Source organism: Schistocerca nitens, chromosome 11 (genome assembly GCF_023898315.1).
Source record: "Schistocerca nitens isolate TAMUIC-IGC-003100 chromosome 11, iqSchNite1.1, whole genome shotgun sequence".
NCBI lineage: Eukaryota > Metazoa > Arthropoda > Insecta > Orthoptera > Acrididae > Schistocerca > Schistocerca nitens.
In genome coordinates, this window is record NC_064624.1 from 19,445,014 (window position 1) to 19,467,030 (window position 22,017).

The 22,017-nt window shown below is 41.4% G+C and overlaps 2 protein-coding genes across 14 annotated transcripts in view; both read right to left on the minus strand.

Moving 5' to 3' along the window:
* Positions 1–17,269: 17,269 nt before the first annotated feature.
* LOC126213376 (zinc finger protein 99-like) overlaps positions 17,270–22,017 on the minus strand; it is a 143,370-nt gene continuing 138,622 nt past the window's right edge. Inside the window, exon 2 of the mRNA XM_049941082.1 lies at positions 17,270–18,352. The gene's annotated coding sequence lies outside the window, so the exon portion shown is untranslated. The remainder of the gene's footprint in view (positions 18,353–22,017) is intronic.
* The window catches only part of LOC126212891 (zinc finger protein 729-like), a 261,153-nt gene continuing 257,967 nt past the window's right edge, over positions 18,832–22,017 (minus strand). For 6 of the 13 annotated variants that reach the window (XM_049940393.1, XM_049940396.1, XM_049940398.1 and 3 more), the window contains one exon: positions 18,834–21,733. In XM_049940393.1, the coding sequence (XP_049796350.1) occupies positions 19,222–21,733 (2,512 nt within the window). In that variant the 3' untranslated portion in view covers positions 18,834–19,221. Of the gene's footprint in view, positions 21,734–22,017 lie in introns of all 13 variants that reach the window. The other 7 variants (XM_049940400.1, XM_049940399.1, XM_049940401.1 and 4 more) reach the window with 5 other exon arrangements.

The window sequence follows — 22,017 nt, forward strand, 5'->3', positions numbered from 1 at the left end:
GTACTGCTGGAGAAATTCTGTAGTCACATATCATTGTAGTTAGTTTCTTAACCCTTCAATGTTATCCCTGTCCCTACTACCATGTCCCTGAATCTGTTCTGTTCTTCTTCTTCCGTTAAGAAGGGACAAGTCTGAGCTCATCTTGACCATGTCACTCTCATAGTACCAGTTCTGTTTCACTACTCCAGCCAATACTGCAGAGTTATCACTGCTGCCCTGTTGCAATGTCCGCTTTGGCTCTTCTCCAGAGGCTTACTGCATGGTATGTGCCGTCTCTCAATTGGTTAGTTAAGCAAGGAGTCAGTGTTATTATCTAGATGAATGATTCAGCACATCAGTTGTCAAACAGTAAGTGTTTGAGCAGTGACAGGAATACCGCTAAGCACTTCATCTTGGCCCCCACTAAGTCTACCTATGATTTATTCACATCATCTTGGCTCATCTATCTTGACAATGGGAATATCGTCACTCCATTCATGTGTGTTTCATAAATTAGATGTATTCCCTGTTAATTATGGATTTACAACTCCATAAGAGAACTATCTGGAACCTAGATCATTCTTTTAAGGTATTCATATGGTATGTGTCAATTGGACAAAGGTGATTCCAACAAGTTTAGAACTGCTTCCAGTGTGCATCCTAATCTGAAAGATAATAGTACTGCTATCTCTTACTCTGTCTTTCTTTACAACCACTTACATTTAACATGAGAATGTAAGACCATTAAACAATGATATAGAGTGAAATATGTGATATGCCTTCTTCAATGTACAGGGCTCCTGTTTATTCCATATCATGAACCGCTCAACAATTTGCGTGTGAAAGGAGCCAATGGGCCTCGCTAGATAGGCAGTTAGCGCCTTTCAACATCTACCCCATGCAAATGAGACAGAAGGATGTTGCTTGGCCTTCTGGTTCCTCCCGGGGCGTCCTCCTAACACGGTGCAATTAGCGATCACAGAGACACTGGTCTGGTCATACCACTTACTTTTGATTCGTGTCTGTAATATTGTCTGTTCTACCATCATTCAGCTTGCTGTCACACAAAAACATGCGTGCCCCACTTGCACACAGAGCACTACAGTACCTCAATTAGGGTTGTAGTGGCTCCACTCACACACAACACAAACACCTATGAAACACAACTTTCACTCTTAGGCACTTAAAGTGTATTCCCTGAGTGGGTAACTATCTCTAATTCCTACACTACCATGTTATTTTCACTCATAATGTTTCACCTACCACTGACACAGCTTTGAATACTATGTGTACACAGGCAGTAATGTTCCATGTTGTTTCCAGTTTGAACACTGATCTGCTCTTGAGTATCTATCCGTTTAGTACCTTCTTATAATAATACTGGAGTTTCCATTTGATGCTTATGAAACTTGTCCTACATTACTCGTCACCATTGAGCAAAAGAGGACCTCAGACATTATTTACATCCTTCATTGAATAAAATGTGGCATTCAGCAGTACATAATCACATTTATCAAGCAGTTCCTGGCTGATGCACCTGATACCACACCAATTTCAGCCTCGCTCACTCGTTCAAGAAGATATATGAGTAATGAAGTCTTTTCCCAATGTGGCCGCCACCAATGTTATCAATTACACTCATACTCTAATTAAATACTCACCAACCCACAATTTTGTGGCTTTGTCGCTCCTGTAATGTGTTTTACGTACCATTTAGGCTCTGCTAATTTGATGACGTGGATGCAAACTCATCTGATGACCACCATTCCGTTTGTGGAAAGATTTAGAATGCTTCATGCAATCTGTTCAACTGCTCTATGCTTCCCCATGTGTCACTAACCAAAAGAGCAGTGTATCTGGATATGCAAACATTACTGATACAGGTTACTTTTGTGACCTTTTTATTTCCATTGATATGTACCACATTATGCATTCACATGTAGTACACTATATATAACTATACAGTTGGACACATCCCAGTGCCTTAGGCCGGCCAATGTGGGCGTGCGGTTAAAGGCGCTGCAGTCTGGAACCGCGAGACCGCTACGGTCGCAGGTTCGAATCCTGCCTCGGGCATGGATGTTTGTGATGTCCTTAGGTTAGTTAGGTTTAACTAGTTCTAAGTTCTAGGGGACTAATGACCTCAGCAGTTAAGTCCCATAGTGCTCAGAGCCACTTGAACCACTTGAACCCAGTGCCTTACACATCTACAAAGTTAATGTACCACTTGCCAGCACTGTGTCACTCAGAAAAACTTTAAATGCTCTACCTCTTTTAACTCATTTACTCACCTCACGTATCTATAGGCGTTTCTGCTCATTTCACATTCCTTTACTACCTTCAGCTTTGACATACTTTTGTAGCAGCGGAATAAAATTTTATGGTTTCATGACACAAATCTGGTATGGTATCAGCACACTCACTTCGATTCCTACCACTCGTAAGTACACCTTGATAGGCTGATGAGACGATGAAAAACGTCTGATTCATCTATCAACAAGCTCCTGCCCTTCCTTCTTCTTCCCTTTATGATTAAATGTCAGTTGCAGTAATTCTAGTGCATGACGTCACCTCTTTTCCTGTTAATGTATTTCTGTTTTTCACTTCATACTGTCATGTTCTGCCATCTGTTTTTATCACCTAATTTAATTAGGATTGGCGTGGACCAGTTAGGTCCCTCAACAGTCACAAGACTACAATCCTTTTCAAAAATTGACTATTGTGAACACCTGTTTTCAGTTCATTACATAAGCTACCCTGTGTGGTGCCCAACACGCCAGTTTGCTTGAGACATCATGAGCATGGACAGTTGATCATGATCCCCTTCCTAGTTCACTTCCCATCCTTATTGCACCATCTGTTATATTTTAATACATTATAATTATAAGTGTAACCAATACTCTGCACTTTAATTTCGTTACAGACAATTGAAGCTGGTTTGGCCATTTTCCTGAAAGCTGAGTCCTCTATTCTTTCCCATAGCTCACCAAGGAAATTATCACTACTGGGCAGGTTTACTGGCTCCTATTTTGACATCCTTCTCCTAAATCTAACATGTCCATATTCATGCCAGTTTACATAATGGACACTTCCAAAATGTGGTTTCATTCTCATTAGATATTCAGAAAAGTGGGGATAGAAACTCACTTTCAGTTTCCCAACAAAGTATAGAATTAGCACAACTACAATAAATCATACACATTAGGCAACTGTTGATCTACTTTTGCAATATTCCAGGCTATAACGTCTTCTGTTTGTTCTAAAAGCATGCCAAAAACAACCAGCTGTGACTTCAGTCCTCTCAAAATTCAGGCCTACTCAACATAAATCATCACTATTTTTTCGAAAGAATAATAAACTTTTAAACTTGTGCAAAGTTTCAAGACACCTAGCACCTGTGAACACGCTATAAATACTGCTGGTCAATCATCTTGACAGAGAAGCCATCAAACCTTGGCACCCTTTTGCAATTGCCTCTACATGAATGCTAACTCTTGCAGCATGCAAGCAGAAATGACCAGACAATGTGTACCACCATCTCTGTCTTTTCACACTGATTTAATTCTCCTTCACTGACACCGTTCATCCTGTGAACAACCAATCAAAGTACCACTCCGCCATGCTATGCGAGTTTGGTTTAATGGGAGTGCAGCTGTGCTGAAAACAAATTTGGTACCCCTGATCAGACTGATGCTGATCACTGTGATAAAGCTCCCCAGCGAGCTTCGTACTTTGCTATGCAGTATCGTGAAATCCTACTATGCTGGCATGCGCAGTTCAATCACATTGAAGACAATGTTTTGGCTACCAACTGACAAATCCATAATACAGCCACTATGCTAACACTGCAATATAAAGAACTTAAGAACGCGATCCAGCGCGATTTAATTACTATACACAGGGAACTGTGCAAACTGGCTGCTACTTTGGAAGTACCCAAAGCCTTACAGATCTTGTTGTATAACACCCACGCAACAGTTGCATGTTAACACCCTCCACACCACCATTCAGCCAAGACTGCAACAGAGACTCAGCCCTAGCTTAGTGCCAGCTGAAACCTTCCAGCAAACCGTAACTAGTAATTCATTTCATGCATCAGTACACATGCAAATGATTTACTCCATGTAGGAATCAGCCTTGCTGTATTATTGCACTGTTGCTGTTGTACAACTGTCATGATCTACAGATGTGTTAAATGTGCAGGTATCCCTGCCCGCAACTTGCACCAGTTTAAATTTGAGTGTTATCACCATCTCTTTCTCTGTCGCCAGTGTAGCTGCTTATGAACGCAATGTTTGGCAAATGGACCTCCTGTTTGTTTGCAAGGGTTATCCATCAGACTGTCATGTAGTTCGAGTTTCAACTGAGCATTCACACTAATTATTACAAGCGTCCTACCTTATTACCCTGCACTAGTGTCGTGAATTGTGAAATTGCATTGCTTTTAGAGGAAACTAAGGATTTCCCTTGCTCTTTCACTGTTGTTGCAATGAACAAATCTTTATTTATGCCCAATGGGAACAAATTACCGTATTTGGTACCACAGTCAACTATAGTAGCAGTTCTCTGCTATGACCATGCATTTACACTTCAGACTTATCGAGTTTCTCTAATGGCAGACTTTTATTCAACGTTCTTATTATGATGTATCACACCCACCATTAAGGTATCTGCTCATTTAACTTACACACACAACAGCTTTGAGCTTTTTCTGCTAATTTACCTGAAACACCTTTTGTACTGGCACCCAACCGACAGCCTGCCTACACTACCAAAAAAAAAAAAAAAAAAATCAAAGACTCGCCTTCTGCAAACCATTGACGAATACTGGCTTCAGAAAATTGTTGTTTACAATTGACAACAGCACTGCACACATCACTGAGTGGAGTAAGCTGGAATACCTACACAGAGTGGTTGCCCCAGTGTCATCTCTCTTCCAGTCACTGTAGTTGTCCTCAGAATGGTTATATGAATCATATGTAATCAAGGACATTGTGAACTATTCAGATCACCAAAACCAGTGGTGCTCGAGCAGCAGCTGTTGAGTACTTTTATACTCAGTGGATTTTAGATCCTGGCACAATTCAGTCACGGCTCTCGTTTACGACTTAGCATTAGGAGATGAGATGCTAATGTGTATTAGTTTGTTTCCACTGTATAATTTTTTCATTTTACGTATTTTGTAACATGGAGACCATTACAATCCACTTAGTTAAGGACCAAACCAACCATGTAGGATTTAACAGTCAATATCAATTAAGTACATGAAATAAGATTTAATAAAACTGTGATAGGGTTACAGTTGTCTTAATCAGATTAGTTTATTATGGATACATAATCAGTTTGTAATGTATCCCTCAACAACTTTGTAATTTTAACTTTTATACTACAAACTGCAGAGATTATAGGAAAGGTAATCAATTTTATCAATATTATTGAGCTAAACCTCCTTTTGTGTTGAAATACCCAGCCAGCCTTTGCTGATGCACCCCTTTGATGCAGTGTTACTTTCTTTCATGATCTGCGAGGCTAGAACTTCACAACTGGTAACAACATTTGGTGGCCCAAATGCTGTCATTCCAGACCACAATACCCCATCACTGCCCACAGGCATCACCATTGCAGCACCCTAGCCACTGCCTAGCTGATGCATCTTGACAACCCTCATGCTGTCCCTGCTGGCTCAGTACATGGTCAGCACACCTGTTGCCTCTGCACTAACACACCACTGTACCAGTGCATCATCTCAATTGGCTGCATATATTTTTACAACAACCAAAATTGGCCAATTCGAACTCTAAATTATTGTACTAGTATCTGTAACCTCTTAAATGCTTTTGAGTTTTCTATTCCTGTCCCCTTTTTTATTACATTCTTTGTTTCCCCTATTAGAACGTTGCATCCCTTAGCAAGAGCCACCCATCCAAAGGAGCATTTTTAAACATTAAACTACTACTTTTGTAATTTTGAAATAATTAGCCTGATGCTATGGAGGGGGAGTGAAGTGTGCATGGTAGACTGACAGACTGAGTGGGAAACACTTCTACATCTACATCTACATGGATACTCTGCAAATCACATTTAAGTGCCTGGCAGAGGGTTCATCGATCAACCTTCACAATTCTCTATTATCCCAATCTCTTATAGCACGCAGGAAGAATGAACACCTATATCTTTCCGTACAAGCTCTGATTTCCCTTATTTTATCTTTGTAATCGTTCCTCCCTATGTAAGTCGGTGTCAACAAGATATTTTAGCCTTCACAGGAGAAAGTTGGTGATTGGAATTTCGTGAGAAGATTCCATCGCAACGAAAAACGCCGTTCTTTTAATGATCTCATATCCTGTATCATTTCTGTGACACTCTCTCCCATATTTCGGGACTCAGTCAGTCCTATCTGGTAAGAATGCCACACCGCGCAACAGTATTCTAAAAGAGGACGGACAAGTGTAGTGTAGGCAGTCTCCTTAGTGGGTCTGTTACATTTTCTAAGTGTCCTGCCAATGAAACGCAGCCTTTGATTAGCCTTCCCCACAACATTTTCTGTGTGTTCCTTCCAATTTAAATTGTTCGTAATGGTAATTCCTAGGTATTTAGTTGAATTTACGGGCTTTAGATTAGTCTGATTTATCGTGCAACTGAAGTTTAACGCCTTCTTTTCAGCACTCACGTGGATGCCCTCACACTTTTAGTTATACAGGGTGTTTCAAAAAGGTACGGCCAAACTTTCAGGAAACTTTCATCACACATAAATAAAGAAAAGATGTTATGTGGACATGTGTCCGGAAACGCTTAATTTCCATGTTAGAGCTCATTTTAGTTTGGTCAGTATGTAATGTACTTCCTCGATGCACCACCACTTGGCCCAATCGAAGGAACGTAATGTTGACTTCGATGCTTTTGTTGACATACGACTCATTGCTCTACAGTACTAGCATCAAGCACATCAGTACATAGGATCAACAGGTTAGTGTTCATCACGAACGTGGTTTTGCAGTCAGTGCAATGTTTACAAATGCGGAGGTGGCAGATGCCTATTTGATGTATGGATTAGCACGGGGCAATAGCCGTGGTGCGGTGCGATTGTATCGAGACAGATTTCCAGAACGAAGGTGTCCTGACAGGAAGACGTTCGAAGCAATTGATCGGCGTCTTAGGGAGCACGGAAGGTTCCAGCCTATGACTCGCGACTGGGGAAGACCTAGAAAGACGAGGACACCTGCAATGGACGAGGCAATTCTTCGTGCAGTTGACGATAACCCTAATGTCAGCGTCAGAGAAGTTGCTGCTGTACAAGGTAACGTTGACCACGTCACTGTATGGAGAGTGCTACGGGAGAACCAGTTGTTTCCGTACCATGTACAGCGTGTGCAGGCACTATCAGCAGCTGATTGGCCTCCATGGGTACACTTCTGCGAATGGTTCATCCAACAATGTGTCAATCCTCATTTCAGTGCAGATGTTTTTACGTATGAGGCTTCATTCCAACGTGATCAAATTGTAAATTTTCAAAATCACGTACTGTACTTCCTCGATTCACCGTCACATGTGTGGGCTGACGAGAATCCGCACGCAATTGTGCAATCACGTCATCAACACAGATTTTCTGTGAACGTTTGGGCAGGCATTGTTGGTGATGTCTTGATTGGGCCCCATGTTCTTCCACCTACGCTCAATGGAGTACGTTATCATGATTTCATACAGGATACTCTACCTGTGCTGCTAGAACATGTGCCTTTACAAGTACGACACAACATGTGGTTCATGCACGATGGAGCTCTTGCACATTTCAGTCGAAGTGTTCGTACGCTTCTCAACAACAGATTCGGTGACCGATGGATTGGTAGAGGCGGACCAATTCCACGGCCTCCACGCTCTCCTGACCTCACTCCTCTTGACTTTCATTTATGGGGGCATTTGAAAGCTCTTGTCTACGCATCCCCGGTACCAAATGTAGAGACTTCATGCTCGTATTGTGGACGGCTGTGATACAATACGCCATTCTCCAGGGCTGCATCAGCGCATCAGGGATTTCATGTGACGGAGGGTGGATGCATGTATCCTCGCTAACGGAGGACACTTTGAACATTTCCTGTAACAAAGTGTTTGAAGTCATGCTGGTACGTTCTGTTGCTGGGCGTTTCCATTCCATGATTAAAGTGATTTGAAGAGAAGTAATAAAATGAGCTCTAACATGGAAAGTAAGCGTTTCCGGACACATGTCCACATAACATATTTTCTTTCTTAGTGTGTGAGGAATGTTTACTGAAAGTTTGGCCGTACCTTTTGTAACACCCTTTATAAGGTCAACTGCCACTTTATGCACCATTTCGATGTTTCTTCTAAATCGTTTTGCAGTTTATTTTGATCTTCTGATGACTTTATTAGTCGATAAACGACAGCGTCATCTGCAAACAGACGACGACGGCTGCTCAGATTGTCTCCCAAATAGTTTCTATAGATAAGGAACAGTAAAGGGTCTAGAACACTACCTTGGGGAACGCCTGAAATCACTTCTGTTTTACTCGATGACTTTCCATCAATTACTACGAACCTGTCTGACAGGAAATCACAAATCCAGTTGCATAACTGAGACGATATTCCATAAGCACGCAATGGGGCACTTGTGTGGTAGTGTCAAAAGCCTTCCGGAAACCTAGAAATATGGAATCGATCTGAAATCCCTTGTCAATAGCACCCAGCACTTCATGTGAATAAAGAGCTAGTTGTGTTTCACAGGAACAATGTTTACTAAACCCATGTTGACTGTGTGTCAATAAACCGTTTTATTCGAGGTAATTCATTATGTTCGAACACAATATGTTCTAAAATCCTGCTGCATATCGACGTTAACGACATGGGCCTGTAATGTAGTGTATTACTCCTACTATCTTTCTTGAATATTGGTGTGACCTGTGCAACTTTCCAGTCTTTGGGTACGGATCATTCGTCGAGCGAACGGTTGTATGTGAATGTGAAGTATGGAGCTAATGCATCAGCATATTCCGAAAGGAACCTAATTGGTATACCGTTGGACAAGAAGACTTGCTTTTATTAAGTGATTTAAGTTGCTTCACGACTCCGAGGATATTTACTCCTCCGTTACTCATGTTGGCAGCTGTTCTCGATTCGAATTCTGGAATATTTACTTCGTCTTCTTTTGTGAAGGCATTTCTGAAGGCTGTGTTTAGTAATCCTGCTTTGGCAGCACTGTCTTCGATAGTATCTCCATTCTATCGCGCAGAGAAGACAGTGATTGTTTCTTGCCACTAAGATACTTAACATACGACCAAAATCGCTTTGGATTTTCTGCCAGGATTTGAGACAAAGTTTCGTTGTGGAAACTGTTATAAGCATCTTGCATTGAAATCCGTACTAAATTTCGAGCTTCTGTAAAAGATCGCCAATCTTGGGGATTTTGCGTCTGTTTAAATTTGGCATGTGTGTTTCGTTGTTTCTGCAACAGTGTTCTAACCCGTTTTGTGTACCAAGGAGGATTAGCTCCATCGTTTGTTAATTTATTTGGTATAAATCTCTCAGTTTCTGCCGATACTATTTCTTGGAATTTAAGCCACATCTGGTCTACACTTGTATTATTAATTTGGAATGAGTGGAGATTGTCTCTCAGGAAGGCGCCAAGTGAATTTTTATCTGCTTTTTTGAATAGGTATATTTTTCGCTTATTTCTCGAGGATTTGGGGATTACAGTATTCAATCTTGCTACGACAGCCCTGTGTTCACTAATCCCTGAATCTGTTTTGATGCTCGTTATTAACTCAGGATTATTTGTTGCTAAGAGGTCAAGTGTGTTTTCACAACCTTTTACTATTCGTGTGGGCTCATGAACTAATTGATCGAGATAATTTTTCAGAGAATGCGTTTAGCACAATTTCGGATGATATTTTATGGGTACCTCCAGAATTAAACATGTATTTTCGCCAGCATATCGAGGGTAAATTAAAGTCACCACTAACTATTATCGTATGATCCAGGTACATGTTTGAAATCAAACTCAAGTTTTCTTTGAGCCTTTCAGCAACTGTATCATCTGAATTGGGATGTCGGTAAAAAGATGCAATTATTATTTTATTCCGGTTGCCAACAATGACCTCTGCCCATACCGACTCACAGGAAGTATCTACTTCAATTTCGCGACAAATTAAACAACTTCTGACAGCAACAAACACGCCTCCGCCAACCATGTTTAGCCTATCCTTTCGAAACACAGTTAGGTTCTTCGCAAAAATTTCGGCTGAGCTTATATCCAGCTTTAGCCAGCTTTCAGTGCCTATACAATTTGAGTATCAGTGCTTTCTATTAGCGCTTGAAGCTCTGGTACTTTCTCAACACACCTATGACAATTTACAACTGTTATACCAATGGTTTCTGTATCTACATTCCTCCTGTGTTCAGCCTGCACCCTTTGTGACTGAAGCCCTTCTTGTGTTTTCCTGAGACCCTCTAACCTAAAAAACTGCCCAGTCCACGCCACACAGCCCCTGCTACCCGTGTAGCCGCCTCCTGCATATAGTGGACACCTGACCTATTCAACAGAACCTGAAACCCAACCACCCTTTGGCGCAAGTCGAGAAATCTGCAGCCTACACGGTCGCAGAACCGTCTGAGCCTCTGATTCAGACCCTCCACTCGGCTCTGTACCAGAGGTCCTGTCGACTATGCTGCAGGAATGATCAGTTCTGCTTTCATCTTGCAAGCAAGACTGGCAGCCTTTACCACTTCTGTTAGCCGCTCGAAACCAGAGAGAATCTCTTCTGATTCAAAGTGACACACATCATTGGTACCGACGTGAGCCACCACCTGCAGTTGGCTGCCCCCTGTGCTCTTCATGGCAACCAGGAGGACCATTTCCACGCCTGGAATGACTCCACCCGGTATGCACACGGAGTGCACATTGGATTTCTTACCCTCCTTGTCGGCCAAGTCCCTATGGGGTCCCATAATGCGCCTATCGTTGGAGCTCCCAACTGTCAATAATCCCACCCTCTGCGACTGCCCGAATCTTGCAGGCTGAGTGGTTTCCTCTGAAATAGGACAGGCGACAGCATCTGGCTCATCGACAGTGTCAGCCACAGGCAGCAGCTGGAACCTGTTTGTCAGACAAACCGGGGAGGCCTTAAGTGTGGCTGTCTGGGAAGTCTTTCGCCGCCTGCTTCGCCGCAGAGCGACGTCCCACTCGACCACAGGTGAGGGGTCAGCTTCAGTGCGAGCAGTAACTGGGTTGGCAGCCAGTGAGGACTGGTCGGAGGACTAGGACGTCCGTTGCATCCCCACAGCCTGCGCACACCAGTTGTGCCCATCCACTGCAGCCTCAAGCTGTGTAACCGAAGCAATCACAGCCTGAAGCTGAGGGGGAAGTGTCACCAACTCTGCTCGCATCCGCACACAACGATCAGTCACTGCCTATACTAAAGACCGTGGAAAACTAAACTATGCAGATAAACGGACTATCAGCACGTGCTGCGCAACTCTACTGTAGAACCTGACGAAAACGCACGAACTGTGTCTAGTAGTACGCAGATATTCAAAAACCGAACTACTGAAGCACTCAGGTGAATGTAAATAATTTGACCCTGATTTGAAACTTGCAATATGTCAGAAAATCGGTTTACTTTCTGACGCAAACGGAAAAGCGAGAAATGTGGCTATTAGATGTTGAACTTACACGCAGAAACTCAGGAAACTAAACTATTAAAGCACACAGATGATATAACACAATTCGCTCCTGGTTAGGAATTCTTAAATGACAAATGCGGTTACTTATCTGTTGCTGTGTCTGTCGCGGCCGGCTACTGCTGCTTTATGAAATATGTTTCACTGCAGAGCTGTGGCTAGGCAGTGGCTGGTTCTGTACCAGTTACCACTGTATATTCCTTGTTCACTTTCATACCATTCTGACAGCGAGGATGCTAATGGAGTGACACTTCCAAGAAGCATCGCTAGTTAGGAAAAGCTTCTTGAAAACCATCCAGCAACCAATCAGATACCTGTTAATGGTCACGTGGAGCAATAGAGCATAGCTGGGATCAATTTGGCTCACTCTTGGCAAACAGCTTTCAGTCTGATCAGAGGTGTCGTTCCATCCCATTCTGCAGCACTATGACCCTCAGTCTGTTAGTGGCCTTAGAAGTAAAGTTCTGATGTGAACACCAGTCATTTGTTTCAAAGCACCCTACATTGTCGGTTTTTTTAAACTGTATGCTTGATGTGATAGCGTAGATTTTCCCGGTGTATCAAATACTGATGATTTTCATGGGTTTGCAGCCGGGTTCCATCGTCCTGACGACAACGCGATATTTCGGCGCACCATCTGGCCGCCATCTTCATACCGCGGGTACTGGCCGTTGCGCGTGCGCGAACAACGGAAGAGCTGCCCTCTGTGAGGTGAAGAACTGCAGCAGCGCCAGCGGTGAAAACTGTCAAAAGCGAGGAATCGCAAAATTAAAATGCAGCTGGTCGGAAACCAGACCGTTGTTGTTTTATCTGTGATGAAATAGGATTCCATGTCTTGCTTAAAGGAAAACCTTTGTCTCTATTAATAATATCATCAAACAGACGTATTTCAATTGATTCTTTCAATACACGATCCCAGTAACGGGAAGCCAAGGCAATAATTTGCGTCTCTTTGAAGGACATATTGTGCCCTTCATTAAGACAGTGTTCGGCAACGGCTGATTTGTCCGGCTGGAGCAGACGTGTATGCCGTTAATGTCCCACACATCGATCTGGAACTGTACGAATAGTCTGTCCAATGTAGGCCTTGCCGCAGTGCCAGGGAATCTTGTATACCCCAGGCTTCCTCAGTCCCAAATCATCTTTCACCGATCAAAGAAGGGATCTAGTTTTGGCCAAAGGCATAAGGACGCTTTTAATATCATATTTCCAGAGGATTCTTGAAATTTTCGAAGAAATGCTTTCCACGAAGGGTAAAAAAGCAACAGATTTGGAAGTGTCCACCGTTGGTTCTCGTGGGGGTCCAAATTGAAAAGCACGAGTAATTTGGTGATCAGAATAGCCATTCTGCCTGAAGACAACCTTGAGGTGATCCAACTCCTGTTCCAAGTTATCGGCATCCAAAACAGCATGAGCCCTCTTGACCAGTGTGCGAAAACTCCCAAGCGTTGATGTTGTGGATGACAACTTGTGGCATGGAGGTAGCGGTCCGTATGCATAGGTTTGCTGTATACACTGTGGCCAAAAGTCCCATTTTCTTTCTTATGTACTAAGACATCCAAAAATGGTAATTTACCATCATTTTCAATATCCATCGTAAATTTGATTCGTGGATGAAGACAGTTAAAATGATCTAAAAATCGATGAAGAGATTCCATTCCATGTGGCCAAACAATGAAAATATCATCCACGTATCTCAAAAAACATGTTGGTTTAAGAGAAGATGTCTTAAGTGCCATATGCTCAAAATCTTCCATAAAGAGATTGGCGACATCAGGGGAAAGAGGACTCCCCATAGCCACACCGTCGTTTTGTTCAAAAATTGCTTCATTAAATAAAAAATACGTCAATGTCAATACATGGCGGCACAGCTCACTAGTTTTGTCATCCAGGAGTTAACCATTTAGCACTAAAGACTGCTCCAATGGAACCTGAGTGAAAAGTGAAACATCATCAAAGCTCACTAGAAGGTCAGATGTTCCAGGGCGTAGAGACGTCAGACGTTGAATAAAATCGGACGAGTTGGATATGTGGTGTTCACACTTCCCAACGTGGGACGATGGAACCCGGCTGCAAACCCGTGAAAATCATCAGTATTTGATACGCCAGGAAAATCGACACTATCACATCAAGAACCTCTGCGGGGAGGAAATGGTTATTCTTGTGAAGAAATTTGATAAATTACGCAAGAAGAAAGGAAAATTGCTGAGTGCACTGGTGTTCTTATTGAGATGCAGGGATGAAGGTATCATTCCGAAATTTGCTAAAATTTCTCATTTTATTGATACTGACATGGCTAAAAAGATCTTGAAACGTGCTAGTTTTGCTTTGATACGTGAGAGAATTCGTTTTACACGTCGTCAATTGGATTCAGTATCCAAAGATTTCTATTTGTTACATTTGGAACTTTCTTCACGTCTGTCTTCTGCATCCTGGAATTGGGTTGACGAAGCCTCATGGTCTATTCGGAGTCTACACGGAAGAATACTGTGAAGAAAAAATCTTCTAAATTTCATCGGCTTCGCCAACAACCATCCACATTTTATGACATCAGTCGCTGCCGACAAAGGCTTGGAGAAAGGCTTGAATTTCGTTCCCACACCGAGGCATTTGCCTACTCTCGATATTATTAGTGCTGTGGAGCAAGCCATCGCCCACTTTCCCGAAGATCAGGCAGAAGAAATTAGACAGGAAGTGTCTCACCATCTTCGTCGAGCACCACACCACGGAAAAACATTTCTTCTAGTGAAAGGAGGGCCATTCAGTCACTGAGGGAAGATAATGATGTTTTAGTTCTTCCTGCTGATAAAGGCAGTGCCACTGTTCTTACTCGTGAAGATTATCTGGAAAAATGGCTCGTTTGTTGGAGGATTCTTCATACCGTAAGCTACGGAGCGATCCTACCGATCGGATAAAGCGGCAAACGATCTCTCTTATTAAGAAGAGGTCATTGCTTGAGGATGTCATTAAAAAACTTCATCCAAGGGCGGCAGTACCACACAGGTTGTATGGGCTACCCAAGGTACATAAACCTGGGGCACCTCTTCGTCCGATCGTTACTAATCTGGCTGGCCCTACTTATAATTTGGCAAAATATCTTGCTTCTGTTCTGAGCCCACACGTTGGGAAGTGTCAACACCACATATCCTACTCGTCCGATTTTATTCAACGCATGACGTCTCTACGCCCTGGAACATCTGACCTTCTAGTGAGCTTTGATGTTTTTTCACTTTTCACTCAGGTACCTTTGGAGCAGTCTTTAGTGCTAATTTGTCAACTCTTGGATGGCAAAACTAGTGAGCTGTGCCGCCATGTATTGACATTGACGTATTTTTTTATTTAATGAAGCAATTTTTGAACAAACTGACGGTGTCGCTATGGGGAGTCCTCTTTCACCTATTGTCGACAATTTCTTTATGGAAGATTTTTAGCATATGGCACTTAAGACATTTTCTCTTAAACCAACATGTTTTTTTCAGATATGTGGATGATATTTTCATCGTTTGGCCACATGGAATGGAATCACTTCATCGACTTTTAGATCATTTTAACTGCCTTCATCCACGAATCAAATTTACGATGGAAATTGAAAATGATGGTAAATTACCATTTTTGGATGTCTTAGTACATAAGAAAGAAAATGGAACTTTCGGCCACAGTGTATACCGAAAACCTACGCATACGGACCGCTACCTCCATGCCACAAGTTGTCATCCACAACATCAACGTTTGGGAGTTTTACGCACACTGGTCAAGAGGGCTTATGCTGTTTCGGATGCCGATAACTTGGAACAGGAATTGGATCACCTCAAGGTTGTCTTCAGGCAGAATGGCTATTCTGATCACCAAATTACTTGTGCTTTTCAATTTGGACCCCCACGAGAACTAACGGTGGACACTTCCAAATCTGTTGCTTTTTTACCCTTCGTGGGAAGCATATCTCCGAAAATTTCAAGAATCCCCAGGAAATATGATATTAAAAGCGTCCTTATGCCTTCGGCCAAAACTAGATCCCTTCTTGGATCGGTGAAAGATGATTTGGGACTGAGGAAGCCTGGGGTATACAAGATTCCCTGGCACTGCGGCAAGGCCTACATTGGACAGACTATTCGTACAGTTCAAGATCGGTGTGTAGTACATCAACGGCATACCCGTCTGCTCCAGCCGGACAAATCTGCCATTGCCGAACACTTTCTTAATAAAGGGTACAACATGTCCTTCAAAGAGACGCAAATTATTGCCTTGGCTTCCCGTTACTGGGATTGTGTATCGAAAGAATCAATTGAAATACGTCTGTTTGATGATATTATTAATAGAGACAAAGGTTTTCCTTTAAGCAAGACATGGAATCCTATTTTATCACAGATACAACAACAACGGTCTGGTTTCCGACCAGCTGCATTTTAATTTTGCGATTCCTCGCTTTTGACAGTTTTCACCGCTGGCGCTGCTGCAATTCTTCACCTCACAGAGGGCAGCTCTTCAGTTGCTCGCGCACGCGCAATGGCCAGTACCCGCGGTATAAAGGAACAGCCGAATCTGAGATCTCTTCAGTTCCGGCGTGGTTGTGCACTCAATCTCACCTGAAGATGGCGGCCAGGTGGTCCGCCTAAATATCGTGTTGTCATCAGGACGATGGAACCCAGCTGCAAACCCATGAAAATCATCTGTATGCCTGATTTCCATGTACTCCTGGATCCACATCCTACAATTGACTTGTACTTGACAAATCTTGTACAATAGTTCATTGTCATGATTGGCATAGGTCATGATTTTATTAGGTGCAGTTACACTCATTAATTTATGGGTATCTACTGTGTTCATGTAGACTCTCTTCTTTGGGTGGTTTTCCACACAACCACACAATATGTTTATTTTCTGCTTACATCTCGTGTACCAGATGAACGCTGTATGACCCATCAACAGCTAACACATATAGATATTTGGTCCAAATTGTGTACCTTTTTTAACATGTTACTATAAATGTTACTGTCTTTCTTAGAAATTAGTAGTATGTATTGTCGAGACATTTAGCAATATATTTTCAGATTCAGCTGAATATAAGGCTGTTGTCCAGAAACCCGGTTTTTCTTTCCTTTTATTGGAAAACAATAATTAATACAAATGTATGCAGATGTTGCCTATTATGAATAATCTACACAGCAGTTGATGTCTTATCATGAGAAAGATGGAATAAAATGTTATCACATTACTAGAAGCGTCATTACTAAAGTGTAGCAAAACAGAACACTGCAAATCACTTAATTATAACTGTCTCCATGATTTACACATATGATGGGTCATACTAAACCACTTTCAGCAATAACAAATAGGTAGTAAATCAAAAATTAAAACAATCGTTCTGAAATTAAAAATGAAGCATAAATACACATTTCCAAAAAGTCATTTTTATTTACACAAATTAATAAAAATATCCACAATGGAAACATCTTTGAACGTAACACAAGAAATATTTAGTACTCACATTCTGAGAATTGTTCTTGGTATAGAAATAACTGGAATCAAATCATAACACCTAATATTTGTTTACCTATTTTATTTCGTGTAGAACTCTCACAGTATTAATTACTGAACAAATAATTAAGAGCTTAGGTGCATAACACTTATCTACAGCGTCTCTGAATCATATACAGAGCTTTGTGAAACAAAAATTTCACCAAAATACAGCTACTGTGCACTGGTGTAAATTGCAACAAAGCACAGCGCATACGCTAGATTACACATTTTCGCACCTGACCCATTTACCTGAAGATGCACTGATGAGCATAAATGTCATGAACACTGCCTCTGAGGAGAATGAATGCCACATGTTGTATGCACATGATACAGTAAGCAGATTATAAGTATGTAAGTAGACCAGAGATTAACAAGGTATTGTTTTAGAGGGGATGCGAGCATGTAAACAAGATGACGTAAGTGACTTTAGCAAAGGGCAAGTTATAATGTCATTGCAGTTGGGAACTAGTGCCTCAAGAGTGGTGAAGCTCATTGGCTGAATCTATGCTACTGTTGAGAACATCTGTGGAAAGTGGCTGAAAGGTGATAAAAACCATAACCTTATGAAAAGATGTAATACATCTATACTTCACAAATCATGGAGGTCAGAGGCTTGCCTGTTCTGTAAAGCTGGAAATTTGGCAATATGTGGCATATGTAATGACGGAAAACAGCCATACACATTTTTGAACCCACAGTTCAATGTACATTGTTGAACATGGGAATTCACAACATATGGTCACTGTATGTTTCCATACTGATCCACCAAAATGTTCAATTGCAACTGCTGTGGGCAAGGGATCATTCAGGCTGGACTGAAGGTCAATGCAAATGTCAGGCTGGATGACATTTCCTGTTACACCACATCAGTTGTCACATCCAGATATGCTATCATCTAGGTGAATGGCACCAGATGGAGGACCCATTATGCTATGGGGGCAGTCACTTGGGATCCTTTGGGAAATCTAGTAGTAATTGAAGGCATCATAACAGTTGCAGACTACGTGACATTTGTTGCAACTGCATAGATTCTTTCAAGCCTGATGTGTTCTCCATTGGTGAAAGCTTCTTTCAGCATAACTGTCCATGTCACATGTGCAGAAAGACTCCACAGTGGTTTGAGTAGCATGGTAACTAACACCGATGCCTCGACCACACCATTGACCTGATCTGAATGTATGGAATACAATTGCATAGATATCTGGTGCAACATACATTCAGAAACATGTAAACGACATGTCAAGTCCACATCATGTAGAACTGTCGATGTATTGTGTTCCAAAGGTGGACAAACATGCTATTAAGCAGGTTGCTATATCTGTTGTTACGTTTACTAATGCAGGATTAGTACTAACAAAACAATGTACACAAGATTAATGACACATACAGGAAATCTCTTCAGGATACATACCTGAGTAATTGTCACATTCACTGTTGCTGCCACTGCTTCTGAAATGCAGAGTTACAAGTACTACATGATGACTGTTTGGAATAATAAGCAGCAAGTCATAACATTTCTTTGGGCTTCTACTGAATATTGAATGCTACTTATGATTACTGACAAAGGTAAGGATTTATCACAATTGACAATCTTCATGTCTCAAAATCGATGGGGAAAAGCAGCAGCGTTAATAATAAAAAAAATAATTCGATTTATGTTTCTGCTTTATTTAGCAATACAATTTCTCGACATCTCAAGCTGCAGATTTGGATTTTTATATTGTCACATTACCTGTTACCACTCTGTACTACACATTATTGCAAGTTTTTGTTTTACAGTTCTGCCACATTATAATGTTATTTCACAGGCATGACAACTTATTGTTCCTCTGCTAGATCCATTATTTTAAAGGCCTTGAGGGCACCACCCAGGAAAACCTATTTCTATAAACTAACACTTACTTGTAGTTTCTTTCTGATGTGAAGTAATGCATGTGTCTTAAGTGTACCCAATTCAGTGAAACTTGTCACATATGACATTTTGGAGGTCCAATTCCAATGTGTTCTACTGCATGTGTCCTGAGATCACCTGATCTAGCAATTGACTTGCCACAACTCACATTCGTTAGGTTTCTTTCCAGTGTGAATTAGTGAGTGTCTCTTCAGACTGCCTGCCCTGGCAAAAGATTTCCCACAAATATCGCATTTGTGAGGTTTCTTCCCAGTGTGAATTAATAAATGTGTCTTGAAATTGCTTTGAGGTTTCTTTCCAGAGTGAATTATGGAGTGTGTCTTGAGACTGCCTGCCGTAGAAAAAGATTTCCCACAAATATCGCAGTTGTGGGGTTTCTTCCCAGTGTGAATTAATAAATGTGTCTTGAGACTGCTTGACACAGTAAAACACTTCCCACAAATATCACATTTGTGAGGTTTCTTTCCTGTGTGAATTAATACATGTCTGTTTAGGTCGCTTGAGAAAGCAAACGATTTCCCACAAATATCACATTTGTGAGGTCTTTCCCCGGTGTGCGTGAATGCGTGTTTCTTGAGATCGTCTGACCTAGCAAAAGATTTCATACAAATCTCACATTTATGAGGTTTCTTTCCAGTATGAATAAATGTGTGTTTCTTGAGATTCCCTGCCATAGTAAAAGATTTCCCACAAATATCGCATTTGTGGGGTTTCTTTCCGGTGTGAATTAATGATTGTGTTTTGAGATCCCTAGCATAAGATTTCCCAGAAATCTCATGTTTGTGAGGTTTCCTCCCAGTGCGAATTAACTTTCCTGTGTGAATTAATACATGTCTGTTGAGGTCGCTTGAGAAAGCAAACGATTTCCCACAAATATCACATTTGTGAGGTCTTTCCCCAGTGTGTGTGAATGCGTGTTTCTTGAGATCGTCTGACCTAGCAAAAGATTTCATACAAATCTCACATTTATGAGGTTTCTTTCCAGTATGAATAAATGTGTGTTTCTTGAGATTCCCTGCCATAGTAAAAGATTTCCCACAAATATCGCATTTGTGGGGTTTCTTTCCGGTGTGAATTAATGATTGTGTTTTGAGATCCCTAGCATAAGATTTCCCAGAAATCTCATGTTTGTGAGGTTTCCTCCCAGTGCGAATTAACTTTCCTGTGTGAATTAATACATGTCTGTTGAGGTCGCTTGAGAAAGCAAACGATTTCCCACAAATATCACATTTGTGAGGTCTTTCCCCGGTGTGTGTGAATGCGTGTTTCTTGAGATCGTCTGACCTAGCAAAAGATTTCATACAAATCTCACATTTATGAGGTTTCTTTCCAGTATGAATAAATGTGTGTTTCTTGAGATTCCCTGCCATAGTAAAAGATTTCCCACAAATATCGCATTTGTGGGGTTTCTTTCCGGTGTGAATTAATGATTGTGTTTTGAGATCCCTAGCATAAGATTTCCCAGAAATCTCATGTTTGTGAGGTTTCCTCCCAGTGCGAATTAACTTTCCTGTGTGAATTAATACATGTCTGTTGAGGTCGCTTGAGAAAGCAAACGATTTCCCACAAATATCACATTTGTGAGGTCTTTCCCCAGTGTGTGTGAATGCGTGTTTCTTGAGATCGTCTGACCTAGCAAAAGATTTCATACAAATCTCACATTTATGAGGTTTCTTTCCAGTATGAATAAATGTGTGTTTCTTGAGATTCCCTGCCATAGTAAAAGATTTCCCACAAATATCGCATTTGTGGGGTTTCTTTCCGGTGTGAATTAATGATTGTGTTTTGAGATCCCTAGCATAAGATTTCCCAGGAATCTCATGTTTGTGAGGTTTCCTCCCAGTGCGAAATAATATGCGTGTCTTGAGACGAACTGACTGGGCATACGATTTGTCACGTATGTCACATTTGTGCAGTCTTTTCCTGCTGTGTATGAATACATGTCTCTTGAGATCACCTGACCTAGTGAACAATTTGCCACAAATATCACATTTGTTGGTTCTTTTTGCAGTAGGTAGATCAGTGTGGGCACTGATATTAACAGCTGTAGATGAAGTTCCATAATCACTTGTTTTCTCTGCAAAATTTGCCGTTTGTGTGTTACACATGTCAGAGGACTTCTTTGAAGCTTTCCTAGTTTCCTTATATGAAGGCTGCTCATTGTCTTCTGCAACAGAAACTACTGAATCACTATTCAAGAAGATGCTGCTTTCATGCTTATCACTATAGGCATATGTTTCATGGTTGCCAGCAGTTAAGACATAATACTCACTCATTTTCAAATGTTTTTTCAAACTAACATCACTGCGTAATACCTCACCACACCACTTACAAACATACAAAGGTGGTTGAGTGCCATCAATGTGCATAAACACATGCATTGAGAGTCTGTATTTTGAAGGAAAGCTTTGTTGGCAGAAATTACAAATATACACATGTAATTCCTTTTCCCTCGTAGCACAGTCACATCGGGTGGCAACTGAGCATTCCTTATCAATAGTCACATCATCTGTATTGGTACCAAACTCGTGTGTTGACTTCTCCATGTCTGTCACCAACTCATCCTGGACCAGTCTATGGTGACAAGTTTCTTCACGTGCTGTGCCGCAGCTCCCACCAGTACTCTGAGTCAATCTGAAGAGTGAAGAGGAGAGTATATAATATTCCAACAGAAGGAGAGATCCGTGGTTTAAAACTAAAATACCCAGAGGAAATTCAATATTGCTTGATCTGAGTCCCTGCCAATTTGATTCGAAATTTTTAGATGAAAATTAAAATTATTCATGTTCACGTTTTACCATCTTTTCAAAATACTGTGCTACACATTGATAGTCTACACCAATTAATTAAATGTATCAAAAGATGTGTTACATGTCTTAATTCAAAATTCAGTTCAAAGTATGTGAGATTTAAGTAAC